The sequence below is a fragment of the Caretta caretta genome, chromosome 8, assembly GCF_965140235.1.
Source record: "Caretta caretta isolate rCarCar2 chromosome 8, rCarCar1.hap1, whole genome shotgun sequence".
In the NCBI taxonomy this organism is placed as follows: Eukaryota; Metazoa; Chordata; order Testudines; family Cheloniidae; genus Caretta; species Caretta caretta.
In genome coordinates, this window is record NC_134213.1 from 35,405,106 (window position 1) to 35,421,828 (window position 16,723).

Sequence of the window (16,723 nt, forward strand, 5' to 3'; positions counted from 1 at the left end):
GCTGTGACCTTGGTCCCTATTGGCATGCAAAGGGTTTATGCGGAAGCTCTGGGCTCCGAGGGCTGCATTAGCACCTTGCTACCAAAGAGCTCCCCACTCCCTGAGCAGCTCTTTGTGGTTCCTGGCCCCTTTGTCTCAGCTTTGGGAAGCCTACTGCAGCCTTGGGGTTGGGTTAGCTCCCACAGCGTGAGCTGTAGGGGAAGACTAAAGGTATGTCTCCACTGCAACTACAAACCTGTGGCTGGCCCGTGCCAGCTGACTGGGGCTCAGGCTGCGGGGCTGTTGAATTGTGGTGTAGACTTTTGGGCTCAGGCTGCAACCCAAACTCTGGGACCCTCCCCCCTCATGGGGTCCTAGCTCAGACATCCACACCACAATTAAATAGCTCCTTAGCCCAAGTCAGCTAGCACAGGCCAGTCACGTGTGTCTAATTGCAGTGTAGACATACCCAAAGAGGCCAGGGGCTTAGGGAACTGAGTCAGAGCCACCCTCTCAAAAACTTATTGTAGTGGATGGAGTGTGGGGGCAAGGGGCCCAGCCCCCCAGGATTGTCTGGGGTAGGGGTGTCTTTGCCCCAGTGGGCCCCTCACCCACTGGACCCAGTTCTGCCTGGCTCAGCTTTAACTCTCTTAACTATGCTTTAGGGCAGGGGTGGCCAACCTGAGTCTGAGAAGGAGCCAGAATTTACCAATGTACATTGCCAAAGAGCCACAATAATACGTCAGCAGCCCCTCACATCAGCTCCCCACCTCCTGCTCCCAGCACCTCCCAACTGCCGGCAGCCCCACCAATCAGCACCTTCCCCTCCCTCCCCGCACATCCCAATCAGCTGTTTCGTGGTGTGCAGGAGGCTCTGGGGGGAGGAGCAAGGGCACAGCAGTCTCAGGGGAGGGGGTGGGAAGGGATGAGGTGGGGGCAGAGCCAGGGGTTGAGCAGTGAGCACCCCCAGGCACATGGAAAGCTGGCGTCTGTAGATCCAGCCCCGGAATTGGTGCCTATACCAGGAGCTGCATATTAACTTCTGAAGATCCGCATGTGGCTCCAGAGCCACAGGTTGGCCACCCCTACTCTAGGGCCTGGGTGGGACAGGGAGCTGGGGACACAGTGGGTTCTGGTAACCCCAATTCCTTTTCCTTTCTTCTCTTGACCATGTTGTTCTTCCCACCTGATAGCTCCGTTCTGGATGTGTGAGAAGCACCATTTCCGACATCTAGCCAGTCTTGCCAACTCTCACGATTTTACCATGAATCTTGTGCTATTTGGTGTTTGCCTTCAACCCCCAGCTCTTGGAATCCTGTGATTAGGGCAGGGTCTCAGCTTCCATTTTTTTAAAAAAGTAAGTTTAGTCCTCGTGGTTATAGAGAAAAGCTGAGTACCCCCTAAAAGCTCAGAAATCAAAGGCCAGATAAATAAATCCAGAAGTTTATTATTATTATTTTTATAATATTTGGTTCAAATCTCATAATTTTGGGAGCCTAACCCATGATTTTTGAATGCATGAGTTAGCAATACTGAGTCCAAGTTTGCATCCACTGCTCCTAACTCGATGGTGCCTAGATAAGTGACAGCAGCTTTCAAATGTGCAGCAGAAGCTCAAAACAAGGGACACAACAGGAATTAGTCCCCAGCCAGGGAGCTTGGGGGCACCATTCTTTTTTTACAGATAACGTTCCCCAGAGCACCGGTTTCCAGATACAACATTTCTGATGGTAAACAGGGAGATAACATCTGGGGAGGGGAATCTGGAGTGAGGTAGTGGGAAAACTGATTGCACCGCTGTGGAGAGAGAACCAATGGCCTTGTAAACTTCCTTATGCACAGCACAGCCAACACCCACCAGTGCTGAGTCCCCAATTTCTCCTGCATTGCACAAAGCTCGTTTTAGTTTGTCCCACTTCTGGACCTGCCTTGCTCTCCTTGGAGCTCCAGTTTCCCTCGCCCTTGCGGGTTTTCATGCGTGGAATTTTTAAAGGTCCGCAGTTTCAAAAGTTTCCTTTTCTTTTTGCGAATACAGACTAACACGGCTGTTCCTCTGAAAAGTTTCAAAAGTGTTCGCATTAATGGGGGAAAACAACCCGCTTTGTTCCACTGGGTGCCTGTCTGCACCTCTCAATGTCTAAATACTTATACAAACCTGGCTCTTAGGCCTAGACCCTTAGAAGTATTTAGGTGCCTAACTGCCATTGGTTTCCATGAAAGTTAGGTACCTAAATTCCTCTGAGGATCTGGGTCTTAATGCTGGATTTTCAGGTGAGCCCATCACCTACAGCCAGGGCTAGGGTTTCTGACATGCCTGGCATGCTGACTGTCGCAATGGGAGCTGCTGGGCACTGTACTCCCTTGAAAGCCAGGCCCTCGGTTTGCAAACTGAGGGCCAGATTGTTCACTATGATGCCTTCCGTGCCTCAGCACAAAGGCAGTGTAAGTAGGAACCTACGTGGGGACAGGGGATGGATCCTGCATGTGGGGGCAGTTCAAGTAATATAGCTCTTTGACAGACTCTCCACCCCTCCAGTTGGGCTCCCAATGGCTATGCCCCCATCCCTCCCCACATTCTACATGGTGGGCTTGGTGGAGTTGGTGCAGAGCTCAGCTCCACCACAGGCGGGGTGGGGTGGGGTGGGGTTGGTGGAGGGGGAGCCAGTCCACCTCCATGTGCCTGCCCCTTGGATAGCAGAAGTACCCCACTATGCTGGGGACCTTATATTGCCCCTGCAGCCAGGAGTGAATTTCATCCTAAAGCATAATCCCAGCTATTCTCTAGTTAGTGACTGTTCTAAGAGACACATATGAAGAGGGAGGGGCTGAGATCCTAGGATGATTTGTTTTTTACCTGCTGGGCCTCCTTCAGTGAGAGATGCATTTATGTTCTCAGCATCTGAAAGAGAAAAAAGGCAGCTTGTCAATGAAACAATGGGCTGGTATTTTCCTTGAGGCTGGCAGGGAGGGAATTTCTTTTGGCAGAGCCCCTCAGGCCATTCTGACAGGTTTCAGAGGAACAGCCGTGTTAGTCTGTATTCGCAAAAAGAAAAGGAGTACTTGTGGCACCTTAGAGACTAACCAATTTATTTGAGCATGAGCTTTCGTGAGCTACAGCTCACTTAGCTGTAGCTCACGAAAGCTCATGCTCAAATAAATTGGTTAGTCTCTAAGGTGCCACAAGTACTCCTTTTCTTCAGGCCATTCTGGCTCCATTTGTAACAGGTCTCTATAAATTCACCCCTAGGCACCTGGCTCTGTGTAGGTGGGAAAGCCCCCAACTGCCTAGGCAAAGAGCAGCCTCATAGCCTGTGGGGCATTCTGTGGATCAGGTCTGGCGAAGCGGGTGCAGCCAGGAATACCTCGCCCCTCCCTATTCCCAAAGGAGTGCTTCATCCCTTGTTCTCATCCCCATTCCCCACCCTCTGGGTTTCTGCTAGGGGAGTGAGTCTAGTTCCCAGTGAGGCTCTGTAGATGGGAGGCAGTGGAGCAGCACATCCCCTATTCACCCTAGCCAATGCTCCTTTCCTCACACAAGCACCGTCTCCTTGGGTGTAACTAAGGTTACAGCTGCTTTGCACCGCCATAGCCAGGGAACTGTCTACAGCTGGAATGTCTTGCTCATGATCAAAACCCCCATCAGCTCAGTGGCAGAGGCAGGACTGCAACCCAGGAGTCCTATCTCCCCTTCCCTGTTCTCTAGGCACAACCTGGCCTCCCACCAGACCAGAGAAGTAGAAGAAGTTGGAGGGAGTAGTCACATATAGCTCTAAGAGCAGTGAATCCTGCAGGGGAAGTGATCCTTAGGCTCCTACAGCTCCAATCAGTCCCATGCACGGCAGTATCATTGCACGTAATATAACCTGAAACAGGCCAAGGCCATAGAGACTTTGCACCCATTGTTCCAGGTCAGTTCTTCAATACTCAGGTGAAAACTGTTTTGCAGGTGCCGAGAGACAGCGCCCAGAGGTTGAATCAGCCCCATCACGACACAGGCTCTGTCCTCACAGTGCAAGCCCAGGATGTACCCTAGCGTTGCTGTTCTCAGGCACATACGTGTCTGTGTGCTCACACAGAGCGTATCCCACCGTGGTTGCTATTACACACAGACGGAGCATATCCCAGGATTATCGTTAAGCACTCATATGCGCGCACGCACGCACGCACACACACACACACGGAAAAATACAGAAGGAATGATAATGATCCCTTCCATAATTCCTCTGCCAAAGCATGGTTATAGAATGAAAACGTTGGGCCTCTCCTCCCATGCAGGTCCCGTGGCTGAAAGCCAGAGAGTAGCCCGACAAACGGGCAGCTGACACCTTGTTCTTGTATCGTCTCTCTGCAAACCACATTACTGACGTTGTTCCCGCTGGTTGGAGCCCGGTGAATTATAACAGCCCAGAGAGCATGGACTGAGTGCAGGATTCGGCGATGTGCACACCTGTTCGCTAGGAACTGACCTTCCACAATGCCCCCAAAATGTGAGTTCAGACGTAATAATAATTAACTAACAATTTTACCATGAGTCCCTTCCCTGGATTCCCCAGGGTGCCTGGCCTCTCTGCACTGTCCGTTAGGTGTTTGCTTTTTCATTCACACTCCAGCTCCTGGACACTTGTGCTTACATGAGAATCTCCTTTCATTTGACAAAAAAAAAAAAAAAAAAAAAATCTAGCCCTCCTGATTGTGGGAAGATGCTTGAAAATGACACTTGAATGTACCCTAGAACAGGGGTGGGCAATCTGTGGCCCGCGGGCTGCATGTTGCCCGTCAGGATAATCTGCTGGTGGGACGCCAGACAGTTTGTTTACATTTGCACGGCCGCCCGCAGCGCCCAGTGGCCGCAGGTCGCCATTCCCGGCCAATGCAGAGAGCCACTGGGTGCTGCGGGCGGCCGTGCAAATGTAAACAAAGTGTCTCGCAGCCTGCCAGCGGATTATCCTGACAGGCTGCATGTGACCCGTGGGCTGTAGGTTGCCCACCACTGCCCTAGAGGCTCAGAAGGCAAACAAAAGAACTCCAACTCTATTTATTTTGCAATCTTGTGATTTTTAAGATAATCTCATGATCTTGGAGGGGTCTAACTTGTGAGTTTTGAAAGTTTAGGGTTGGTGATACTGGGGCTGACTGCATTTTTGAGCTTTGTACAGTGCTGGGCACATTTGAAAATTTGACCCAAAGTACCTAAGTGATTTAGGACCCTAAAGTCAATGGCATTTAGGCCCCAGGGGCAGGCCTAAATTCTATTTAAAAATGGGATTTAGGCCCTTCTGAAAATTTGACCCATTGTCATCACTGAATAATTAAGACCACCCAATCCCTTTCAGACAGGCCAGAGAAATCGTTTTGGAGGCTTGGACCTCACATTTGGTTCTCCCTTTGCCCGTGGAGAGAAGCGATAAATCAGCCTATATCCAGGGCCAGATTAACCCATCGCTGGGCCCTAGGCAGACACACATGCCTGGGCCCCTATCTGGTTGGAGGAGGAAGTGGTTTCTTTACTCAGTCCCCTCCCCTCTCCTTGGCAGGGTTGGAAAAGGCAAAGTGAGTCTCAGCTGTGAGTAAGAATTATCTGCCCACTCATCCACTGGTGCCGATTGGTTAGTCTCTAAGGTGCCACTAGTACTCCTTTTCTTTCTGAGAATACAGACTAACACGGCTGCTACTCTGAAACTGCACATTTGAACAGCTTTACAAGGTCACAATGCCATTCATCCAGGGGAGTGACGGTCTTTCACTTTGCATGCAAATCTGCATCAGTTAAATAAAATAACTACATTTTTAAAATGTAGGCAACCCCCATTAATTTGGGCCATAGGCACGTGCCTAGTTTGCTTATCCATTATTCTGACCCTGCCTATGCCTGCCGCAGATTAATATCTCCTCCACAGCAGCACAACTCTCTGACCAGCCCCTAGGGGTAGGAGTGGAGTCAAAGTTCTGGTCAGTCCCCTTCCCCACCAGCATACCCCCCCTCGCCCACCTGCATGGGAAGGGAGCAGTAGCCAAGCAGACCCTGATCTCCCACAAGTAGCTCATGCAAGGGAGTAATGGAAGTGATACCCATACAGGGCAGTACTAGTGGGTGTGGATGTGAAATCACACCCTGGCCCTGCTGAACCCAAGCTTATGGGGCTTTCATAGTTTACAAGGCCAGAAGGGACCATCCGTCTGACCTCATGTATAGCACAGGCCAAAGAACTTCCCTGGACTGATTCCTGGTTGAACCAGAGCAGATCTTTTAGAAAAACATCTAACATGACCCTTGGTAAGTTGTTCCAATGGTTAATTACCCCCACTGTTCAAAATGTACACTGTATTTCCAGTCTGAATTTGTCTAGCTTCAACTTCCAGCCACTGGATTGTGCTTGTGTGGCCCCTGGGAATTTATGCTTAGTACATATTTTTCAGATGGAAGTTCCTCAGCTAGAAGGTTTTTTTCAAAGTCATTTTAAAAGTATCCCAGCCAGATGAGGAGCGTAACAGCACGTACAATTCGATGAATAATATTAAGCCATAGTTTTCTTTCCAGCTAAAGTTTCTCCCAACAAAACACCCTTACCCAGAAAATACTCCCCTGCTTTTCCGTTCCATGGCTGCAAAACAATTTGCGTCAATCTCAGTGGAAGTTAGTCTGCACTGACAACAGCTGCTGGGCCACAATCCCTCCCACACCTCTTAACAAGCATTGATGCAATATTAATGCCCTAAACATCAGGGTTTGTAAATATCTTACCTGAAAAATACTCTGCTGCAAATGTACCACAGAAATTTCCCCAAAAACAAATAGCTCTTCTTTCCCCAAACTATCACTTTTCCAAACCGAGGGCACCATTCTGTCACCCTGCCTGGAGGACTAACTGCCTGTAACATCGCATTTGCTTTTTTAGATTAAGCCATATTTTTTAGAGCATGCGTGTCACTCCAAGCACCTGGAATTTCTACAATAGCTATTGTTTATGCTTGGTAACTTCCAGACAGCTTAGCTGGGGCCTAATGCACTTTTAAGAGAATTGGCTTCTGAGTTGGCAATTGATGTATACAGTTTTCAGCCCAGTTGAATAGAACCTTTTGTAGTGATAAACACCCATTTTTTCATGATTTGTGTGTATAAAAACAAACATCTGCTGTATTTTCCACAGTATGCATCCGATGAAGTGAGCTGTAGCTCACGAAAGCTTATGCTCAAATAAATTGGTTAGTCTCTAAAGTGCCACAAGTACTCCTTTTCTTTTTAGTTAAAGGAAGGTCAGTGAAGGGCTTGAGAGTTCCCAGAGACCTTTGTAAGATTGACGACTGCAGAACACCAGTGAGACTGAGCTAGCCAGGCTCCTGGCCTCACTTAGGAGCTGGCCCTTTAAAGCAGGAAAGACACAATGGGATTTTTCATCCAGTCAGCTGACCTGTTGAGCAGTGGGCTGATCAGCCCTACTACCTGATGGAAGTACCATGCACTCAGACAGGGAGTCATGACGAGTGGTCTGCCAGGGGGAGGGCAGAGATCCATAGAAGGGACCATTAGATCTAGTCGGACCTCCCGTGTAACACAGACCAGAGACTTCCATCCAGCTACTCCTGCACTGAGCCCAATAACTTGAGTTTGAATAAAGCATCTACGCCAGTAAGGCAGCCTGTCTTGTTGAGAAGTCTTCAAGATGGAGAATCTGCCCCTTTCCTTTGTAGTTTGTTCCAATGGTTAAATCAACCTCACATTAAAAATGTGCAGGGCCTGATGAATCTTTTGTGGGCTCTGGTGCCTGGACCGTGGCCTGGCCCCCAAAGGCCCCACCCACGCTCCACTCAGAGGCCCCACCTTTGTTCAGCTTCTTCCCCCCGCCCCCTGAAGCCCTGCCCATGCTCTGCCCCAAGGCCTTGCCCCTGCTTGGTGTCTTCCCCAAGGCTCCGCCCATGCTCAACCTCTTCCCCTTGAGGCCCTGCCTGCCACTCGCACAGGTGAGAGGAGCAGGAGAGGAGCAAGCGGTGGGTGGGGCCTCAGGGCAGAGTGCAGGCGTAGCGGGGATCAGGGACACTATCCGGGGGCCGGGGCCCCTTCTAAGTGTGGGCCCAGCACCACAGTGCCATTGGCACCATTGTAAGCCTGCCACTGAAAATGTGTGCTTTATTTCTAATTTGAATTTGCCTTTAATGTCCCGACTTGTTTGTTCTGCCTTTCTCCTCTAGATTAAAGAGCCCTTTAGTACCCAGTATTCTCTCCTGGGGAAAGTATTTATATGCTAATCAAGTCATACCTACAGCTATGTCTACACTGGAGCTAAGGTTTAATTTCCATCTCGAGTGCACGTACCCCAAGATAGACAACTAAACCCTGAGGCAGGGAAGCCGGCCCAATGAAAGCTGGCCCAAACGACGCATGGGAGTGAGACACAAAGGGTATGTTTAAAGGAAATGCCAAGCATCCAGGCTCACTGTTGCCAGGCTTGCCACGTGGTGAATCCTTGTGTGCGGGGAGGGGAATAATGCTGACAAAGAATGTGCGTGTTGTACGCTGCAGGGGGTGGGGCGGAGTGACTCGGGTCATACAACACATTCTTCTATGTGTTTGGAGAATGCCTCTCAATCACACCACAGTCCCAACCCTCGAAAACAGCCTTAGGCACTACTGAAATAGAAGTAAGTAACAATAATAGGTAGGTCGCCTCCAGCAGGGCTGCAATTACAATAAACCTCAGAGCAATTCAAATGACTTGCCACTGAATTTAAGTGCTGCCCAATTACCCTTTTTTTTGAGGCTGGAGTGATTTACGGTTAAATGGTGCAGTTTTAGGTGGGGGATGGGAGGCTGCTGAGTGAGTCATGACGGGAAATATTGCAGTTTCTGGCCCTGCTGTAACAGGAAAGTCCTGATAACAGTGATCCAGGCTTCCCAGAGGGCTACAGACATGTCACCTCCCTCACTCATGGAGCACTTTTTTTAGCCCAGAGGCAGGAGAATTTTGGATTCTATATATATATATACAGAGAGAGAGAGAGATACACACACACACACGTTAAAACAATGATGTGGTGGGTTTTAGATATTCCCGGTCGGTTTTTATTTTTGGAACTTCAGATGTTTCAAGAGTTTTTGCTCTCAGGCATATTTCCCAGCTGCTCTGCTGCAGCATAAAGAGAGGCACTTGATCTCTTTAAGAAGGTTACAGTCAGTGGCAGGAACTTAACAAACAGCTGTGGTTCATTTTCTTCTTCAGGACCAGAGGCCTGATCTTTCCCTTGACTTCACTGGGCTTTGAATCAGGCCCCAGAAGGCCACTGCTCAGTGACACATGCTAGCAGATTGCTGGATTCCTCATGGGGGGAAATTCATGTCACCCATAAAAAGACGCAGAGCTGGGCTTTATGAGGGCAAACTGTATGGGGTTGGAGGGACAGAACTCCATCCCATTGCCGCAGGAGGGCTGTGTAACACCCTGTGCCTTGGCATCACACATATAGGGTGTTATGCCACTGGAGTCACATAAGCAGCCCCTCTCCTGGCCTGATTCTTGCCTGTTTGGGGATGGGGTGAAATCCTTCCTTTCTCAGTGTGCAGAGAGCTCTCCTATTCTCCCCCCCACTCTGCTCTGTAAATGGTAAGTACAGGGCCTATGTTACCTTCTAGCGGCCCTCTGCCCCGAGATCCACACCCCCCCTTTGTTTTTTATGAGGTACAGAGTACATGCTTCCAGAGAAGAGAGTGGAATCATCAAATAATACTTTGATCTTTCATCTCAGTCTTTCAAAGCACTTGAGCCAAGATTTTCCTAATTACGAGCCTAAATTTAGGCTTCTGTGATGTTTAGATGCCGCTTGTAATTATTAGAACTGGGAGCACTGGCTGTTGGGAATCTGAAAGGACAGGAAACAGGAAGGGGAGTGGGAAGTTAAGAAGGCGGAGCGAGAGCTACCAAGGGTGCAGCAGCAGCTTGGTAAAGAGGTTTCCACTTTTATTTTTAAAGTCCTGTTGAAATTTGTTAGTACCTTGCCTGGTTGCTACAACATTTTGGTGCTGAGGATGGATCTTCTGCCTCTGAACCCACCTGCACCCTTTCTGCAAAGCCCAGCTGAGCCTCCAATTGCTTGTACTGCCTGGATCCATATGTTTGAGACTTATCTGCTTGCAATCAGTGCTACAGAGATTTCTGAAGTAAGAAAGCGTGCTATGCTAATCCACTGCCTTGGAGCAGAAGGGCAGCGTATATTTTACACTTTTCCCCTTGCAGATGATAAATATGAGACTGCACTCTCTGCATTAAAGAATTTTGTGCCAAAAGTGAATGTAGTAGCTAATTGCTACAGATTTTGCTAGCATCAGCAGAAAACAGGGGAGACTATAATGCAGTATATTGTTTCCCTGAGGAGTTTGATTGTAACTTGTGACTTTGGGAATATGGCAGATGAGATGATTAGAGACCAGCTCATTGAGAAAACAACCATGCTTCTTGTAAGAGAACGTGTACTTCTAGAACCACAACTTACACTAGAAAAAGCAATAACCATTGCTACCCAGATTGAGTCAGCTACAGCTGAAGCCAAAATAATGAGCATGGATACAGGAGGCACAGTCTGGGCTATGACTCCTTTGCAGAAAAGTTCACTATCGCTGCAGACAAATGATTACAAGAGGAAAACTAATGGAAAACCACTGAATCAGCAAATTCAAAATACAGTAAAAGTATGCTTTCGTTGTGGATCCTCACAATACCTTGCAAGCTACACAGGATGTCCAGCAAAAGTAGTTCAGTGCAATCATTGCAAAAAGATTGGGCATTTTGCTAAAGTATTTCGCAGCAGCCAGTTCAATCAACAGGTGCATGCAGTTACAATACCAGATGTTACTGTGCTGAGCATGGACATAATCACTACTGCACATATTCCAGAACAAATAAAGTGCACTGTAAACGTTTCCGCCGTACCCTCAGGCAAATCACACTCTATTCAGCTAATGTTGGACACTGGCTCAGCAGTATCTATTACTACCGGATTCCATCTATTTGCATTACTTTAAAGATGTGTCTCTTACTGAACCCAAACTCCACTTGGTGTGCTATCTGAAAAAAACATATTCTAGTACATGGCTGCCTGCCAGCAATAGTTACTTTTGGTGATTGCTGTGTAACTGCAGAGTTCTTCATTGTCCACAAAGGCACTCCTATCCGTGGCAGAGATTTATTGGCTGCTTTAAATCTCAGGGTAGTTAATGGATGAATTGATCTTCCTCAGCAAAGCACTCTTGCAGTATACACACCAGTTTCAGCTGGGACCCAACACCAGGTTGAGGAGAAACTTGGCTGTGCTTATGGGTTTCTGCATAAAGTTAAAATATGGAATAATGTGATGCCTGTACAACAGAAGTTATGGCGCTTACCATTTTCAGTCAGGGAAGCTGTTTCAGAGGAACTTAGAAAACTTGTTCAAAAGGACATTATTGAAGAGATTGACTCCTCGGAATAGTTTCACCTATAGTAGTGACGCAGAAGAAGGGTGGAGGCTTTGTGTGGACTTAAGGGAGCCAAATAAAGCTATTGTGATTGACAGCCATCCTCTTCCTCACACAGAAGAAGTATTTGCAGAACTCCGTGGAGCAAAGATGTTTTCCACTCTTGATTTGGAGACCGCATACTACCAGGTTATGTTGCATGAAGATAGCAGAGACCTCACAGCATTTATTAAACATGAGGGGCTATTTCGTTTTAACCATGTTCCGTACGGTCTTGCATCAGCCCCAAGTGCCTTCCAAAAAAATGATGTCATTGATTCTGAAGAATCAACGTGGAGTTCAGTGCTATCTGGATGATATTATCATGTTTGGAAATACTTCTGAGGAGCATGACAACCCGCAGTCTGTACTAAACTGCATCAGCAAAGCAGGCCTCAAGCTCAATATGTCCAAATGCAAATTTAGACAAACTGAACTCTCCTTTCTGGGGCATACAATTTCACAGGCTGGACTAAAATCCTGATCCAGATCATATCCTGGCAATTTCAAATGCTCCTCCTCCAACAGATTTGCAAACCTTACGTTTGTTAGGGAAAAAGGGTTTCCCTCCCGTCTAGGGTTGGGAGGGTAGCCTTCCCTGGACTTCTGTATTAGCCAAACAAACACAGAGTCAGGACTCTTAGATAAAATGAGGCACTTTAATGCTAACAAGTACGACAGCTGAAGGGCTCACCAATTCCTACACAGAGGAATATGGTGAAGCCCAGAACAAAGAACAAGGTAGAGCTTTTATAGCTTGGTTCAACATACTTTGTGATATCTCTTCCAGTTCAAACCGGTCAACCCCTGTTGGTCTGAGTCCTGAGGTATGAACATGGAGGCCCATCTGTATAAGGAATTCCTTCCCGAAACGGGGAGTACAGGTTACACATAGTTCAAATTCTTTCTACCCATAAACATAGGGAAAGGACAGATAAGCATAGAAAAAAGACAGAAGCCTAGCTTTACATGATTACAGGGTTGTTTTCTGGTTCTTTTCTTTATCACGTTCCTTCTTAGGTCTTACCTCCTGGTATGCAAAATTCATTCCCAATTATGCTTCTGTCATTGAACCATTACGAGAATTACTATGGAGAAGTTCAACCTGCGTGTGGACAACGGATGCACAAGCTAGTTTTGAAACGGTGAAAGACTTGATTGTACATAGTCCAGTACTTGCACTATTCACTCCTGCATTACCCAGAATTGTAACTACTGATGCTTCTGATTATGGACTTGGGGCTGTCCTCACACAACTTCATGAGGACAACACAGAGAGGACTGTTGCATTTGCTTCAAGGACACTAAGTATTGCTGAGAGAAAATATTCTACAGTTGAAAAAGAAGCACTTGCTTGTGTCTGGGCTACTGAAAAATGGAGAACTTACCTGTGGGGCCACACATTCAAGTTGCGCACAGACCACAGCCCTTTGATGACGTTGCTCACTACTAAAGGACTGGGAAGAGCAGGATATTGTTTTGCTAGATGGTCTGCAAGACTACTCTTTCAATTATGAACTGGAATATAAGCCTGGAAACCAAAATGTCGTAGCTGATTGCCTTTTTCACCTGTCTTTGCCTTCACCAGATGGTCCACCGGAGGATGAGGATGTAGTAGCTGCGCTTATTACAAGCACTCTTACTGCAGTTACAAAAGAACAATTTCAAGCTGCTTGTTCAGCGTGTCCAATTCAACAAAAACGACAGGAATTTCTGACAAAGAGATGGCCCAGTAACCCTAAAAACCTTGACCCAGTTTTGCGGCCTTATTTTAGGGTTCGGGATGAATTTTCTTTGCTTGATGGCTGTGTGCTATGAGGTACACACTGGTGACTTGTGCCAGAAGAATTACAGTCAAAACTCAAACACCTGGCACATGATACTCATCAAGGAAGTGTCAGAACCAAACAACGACTATGGGATCTGTATTGGTGGCCAATGTACCCTTCCATTGTGACACGTACCCTTCCATTACAGCCTGTTCCTCTTCCTGAATCTGCATGGGAAAAAGTGGTGATTGACATTAACGGACCCTTTGATGCTGCTCCAAGATAGCTCAGTGGTTTGAGCATTGGCCTGCTAAACCCAGGGTTGTGAGTTCAATCCTTGAGGGGGCCATTTAGGGATCTGGGGCAAAAATTGGGGATTGGTCCTGCTTTGAGCAGGGGGTTGGACTAGATGACCTCCTGAGGTCCCTTCCAACCCTGATATTCTATGAAGTGACTGCTGTTATGCCATCACTTTAATAGACTATTTCAGTAAATGGCCTGAGGTAGTGTTTACATTGCAAATCTCTTCTGCTACAGTAATTAAGTTCCTCTCTCCAGTTTTTAGCAGGGAAGGTAACCCCAAAGAACTGGTTTCAGATAATGGTAGTCAATTTACTTCCCTGGAGTTTGAAACTTTTCTAGCAGAGGGGAACATTTTACACAGAAGGTCATCCCTATATTACCCTCAAGCCAATGGGGAAATCAAACAGTTTAACAGAAGTTTGAAAGAGAGTTTGCAAACGGCTAAACTGGAAGGGTGATTGTGTATAACCTTCACTACTGATTTCTTGCAGGCATACTGAGCTACACAACATGCCACAATGCAAAGATCACCCGCAGAGTTACTGCATGGGAAACAGATGAATACTAAACTGAACATTGCTGGATTGTTAAAGGCATGACCTGATGCCCCAATCGAGGATGATGTGAGAAAAACAGTTGAACAGAACCAAGCAAAGTAGAAGGCTTTCACAGACAAGCGGTAGGCTGCTAAGGAACCAAAGTTTGAGTGTGGTTCCTTTGTTAGAATACGAAAATCTGGAATTTTACGTAAAGGGGACCATAAATTCACAGCTCCTCTTAAAATCAGAGAAGAAGGGACTTTACATCTATCGACTTTCTGATGGGCAGGTATGGAATGCTTCTTATCTTGCACCTGCCTATGCACCAAGAGGAGATTAGGCGAACACCCAGTCTGCATTGGATGACTTCACCGTAGTATCAACACAACAAGACATTATACTGGAACCAGGGCTTGAGAGACTGCCTGTCAGACCCAGACGACCACCTGTCTGGACTAGAGACTATGTTATGTAATATCTACAGTGTTTTCAGTGTAATATTTCTGCCAACAGTATAGTGTCTTGTTTCATATTTGTTCCTGTGATTAGAACAAGAATGTTTATTTTATTGGGAGAGTTTCTTAAGAGAGGAGGGAATGTGGTGTTTAGATGCTGCTTGTAATTATTAGAACTGGGAGCACGGGCTGTTGGGAGTCTGAAAGGACAGGAGACAGGAAGCGGGAAGGGGGAAGTTGAGGAGGCGGAGTGAGAGCTAGCGAGGGTGCAGCAGCAGCTTGGTAAAGAGGTTTCCACTTTAAAAATAAAGTCCTGTTGAAGTTTGTTAGTACCTTGCCTGGTTGCTACAACACTTTCTAAATTATTTAGCCACTTAAGTGACCCAATTTTCAAAAATGTTGATATGCACTCCTTGGGTGAAACATAGCAGCTGCTAAACAGCACACAGTAACAGTAAAGAACAGTTTATGATGGCAATGAGGGAAAATCCTCTCTCTCATTGAAGCTGCAGGTGGAGATTCTGCTAAGTAGAATTTAATTTGATGGGTGGAATCCTGTATATAATTTTTGTAGTTAATATCTGTCACAGCAAGTGAAACCACATGCAGGATCTTAGACTTGGGGGACCATATTGTTTTAAGTTTATAAATCACTAAGGGCCATGGATTGTAGGCAACTCCAGGGTGGTTAAGCACTGGAATAAATTGCCCAGGGAGGTTGTGGAATCTCCATCATTGGAGATTTTTTAAGAGCAGGTTAGACAAACACCTGTCAGGGATGGTCTAAATCAGTGGTTGTCACTTTTTTTCCTGCGGACCACTTAATGATCTTTCCAAATGTTTGTATCGTTAGCTAACTATTGTCATGCACTTTGGATAAAAGTGCTATATAAAAAAAAAAATTTTTTTTTGTCCTACAAATAAAAGCACACAACTCATATTTTAATATCAGTAGTCTTATCTTTCTAAAGTGATGGATGTGCCCTCTCTCCCCCACCACAGCAGCCACAGAGATGAGGCTGGGAAGGAAGGCCGTCTCTCCCTGGCAGCCACAGCCCTGGAGCTGGGGAAAGTCGCCTCTTTCTCTGGCTGCCGCAGCCTGGCATGTCCCAAATTCCCCCCACCCACTCTTCTCACCCCACTGCCCCCTCCCACCTATCCCTTATTCCCCCAAGGCCACCACCTCACTGTACATGTGCATCTTCTCCATGCGTGGCTCCATTAATTAGGTGGGTGGCCCTTCATTCTCTTGTGTACAGCCGCACACCTCAGAGAGAGCCATCTGCGGATCACCTGAAGGGAGCTCGTGGACCACTGGTGGTCCACAGACCACAGTTTGAGAACCTCTGGTCTAGATAATACTTAGTCCTGCCACGAGTGCAGGGGACTGGACTAGATGACCTCTCGAGGTCCCTCCTAGTCCTATAATTCTATGGGAAGGAGGGCTACCACAGCTCCTCCAGGCATTAAACAGAATGGGAGCTGATTGCAGGAATCATTCAGGCTGTAAACAACTCCAGAGAAGTACAGTCAGCTGGGGGAGCTTGCAGAGACTAGTTCATACTGGGGTTTCAGAGACAAGCAGAGAAAAGAATTTTTCTATACACAGCCTGAGTTTAAACTGATCCAGCTCCGGGGCAGCCTGAACCCCAAACCCCTCATCCCCAGCCCGCACCCCCAGCTGGAGCTCTCACCCCCCACACCTTAACCCTCTGCCCCATCCCTGAGACCCCTCCCACACGCCAAACCCTTCAGCCCCATCCCTGCCACACATCAGCTCCATATTGGTGCACATAACAAAATTCATTCTGCACATGGATAGGAAAAATTAGAGGCAATGACTGCCTAGGAAGTAGTACTGCAGAAAGGATCTGCGGGTTTATGATCCACTAGAACTAAATAGGAGTCAACAATGTAATCGTGTTGTGCAAAAGAAAAAAAAAGTGAGCATCATTCTGGGTTGTATTCGCAGGAATGTTTTAAGTAAGACACGAGATGTAATTCTTCCGCTCTACGCCGCGCTGATAAGGCCTCAGCTGGAGTACTGTGTCCTGTTCTGGGCACCATACTGTGGAAAGATGTGGACGAATTGGGGAAAGTCCACAGGACAGCAACAACAACAAAAAAATGATTAAAGGTCTAGAAAGCCTGACCTACAAGAAAAGATTGGGAAAAAAAAATGGGTTGTTCAGTCTG

At 47.1% G+C, this 16,723-nt stretch overlaps 1 protein-coding gene across 4 annotated transcripts in view; it reads right to left on the reverse strand.

Moving 5' to 3' along the window:
• ECSCR (endothelial cell surface expressed chemotaxis and apoptosis regulator) overlaps positions 1–16,723 on the reverse strand; it is a 47,108-nt gene that overhangs the window by 20,341 nt on the left and 10,044 nt on the right. For all 4 annotated transcript variants that reach the window (XM_075131382.1, XM_048861270.2, XM_048861269.2 and 1 more), the window contains exon 2: positions 2,834–2,878. In XM_075131382.1, the coding sequence (XP_074987483.1) occupies positions 2,834–2,878 (45 nt within the window). The remainder of the gene's footprint in view (positions 1–2,833; positions 2,879–16,723) is intronic.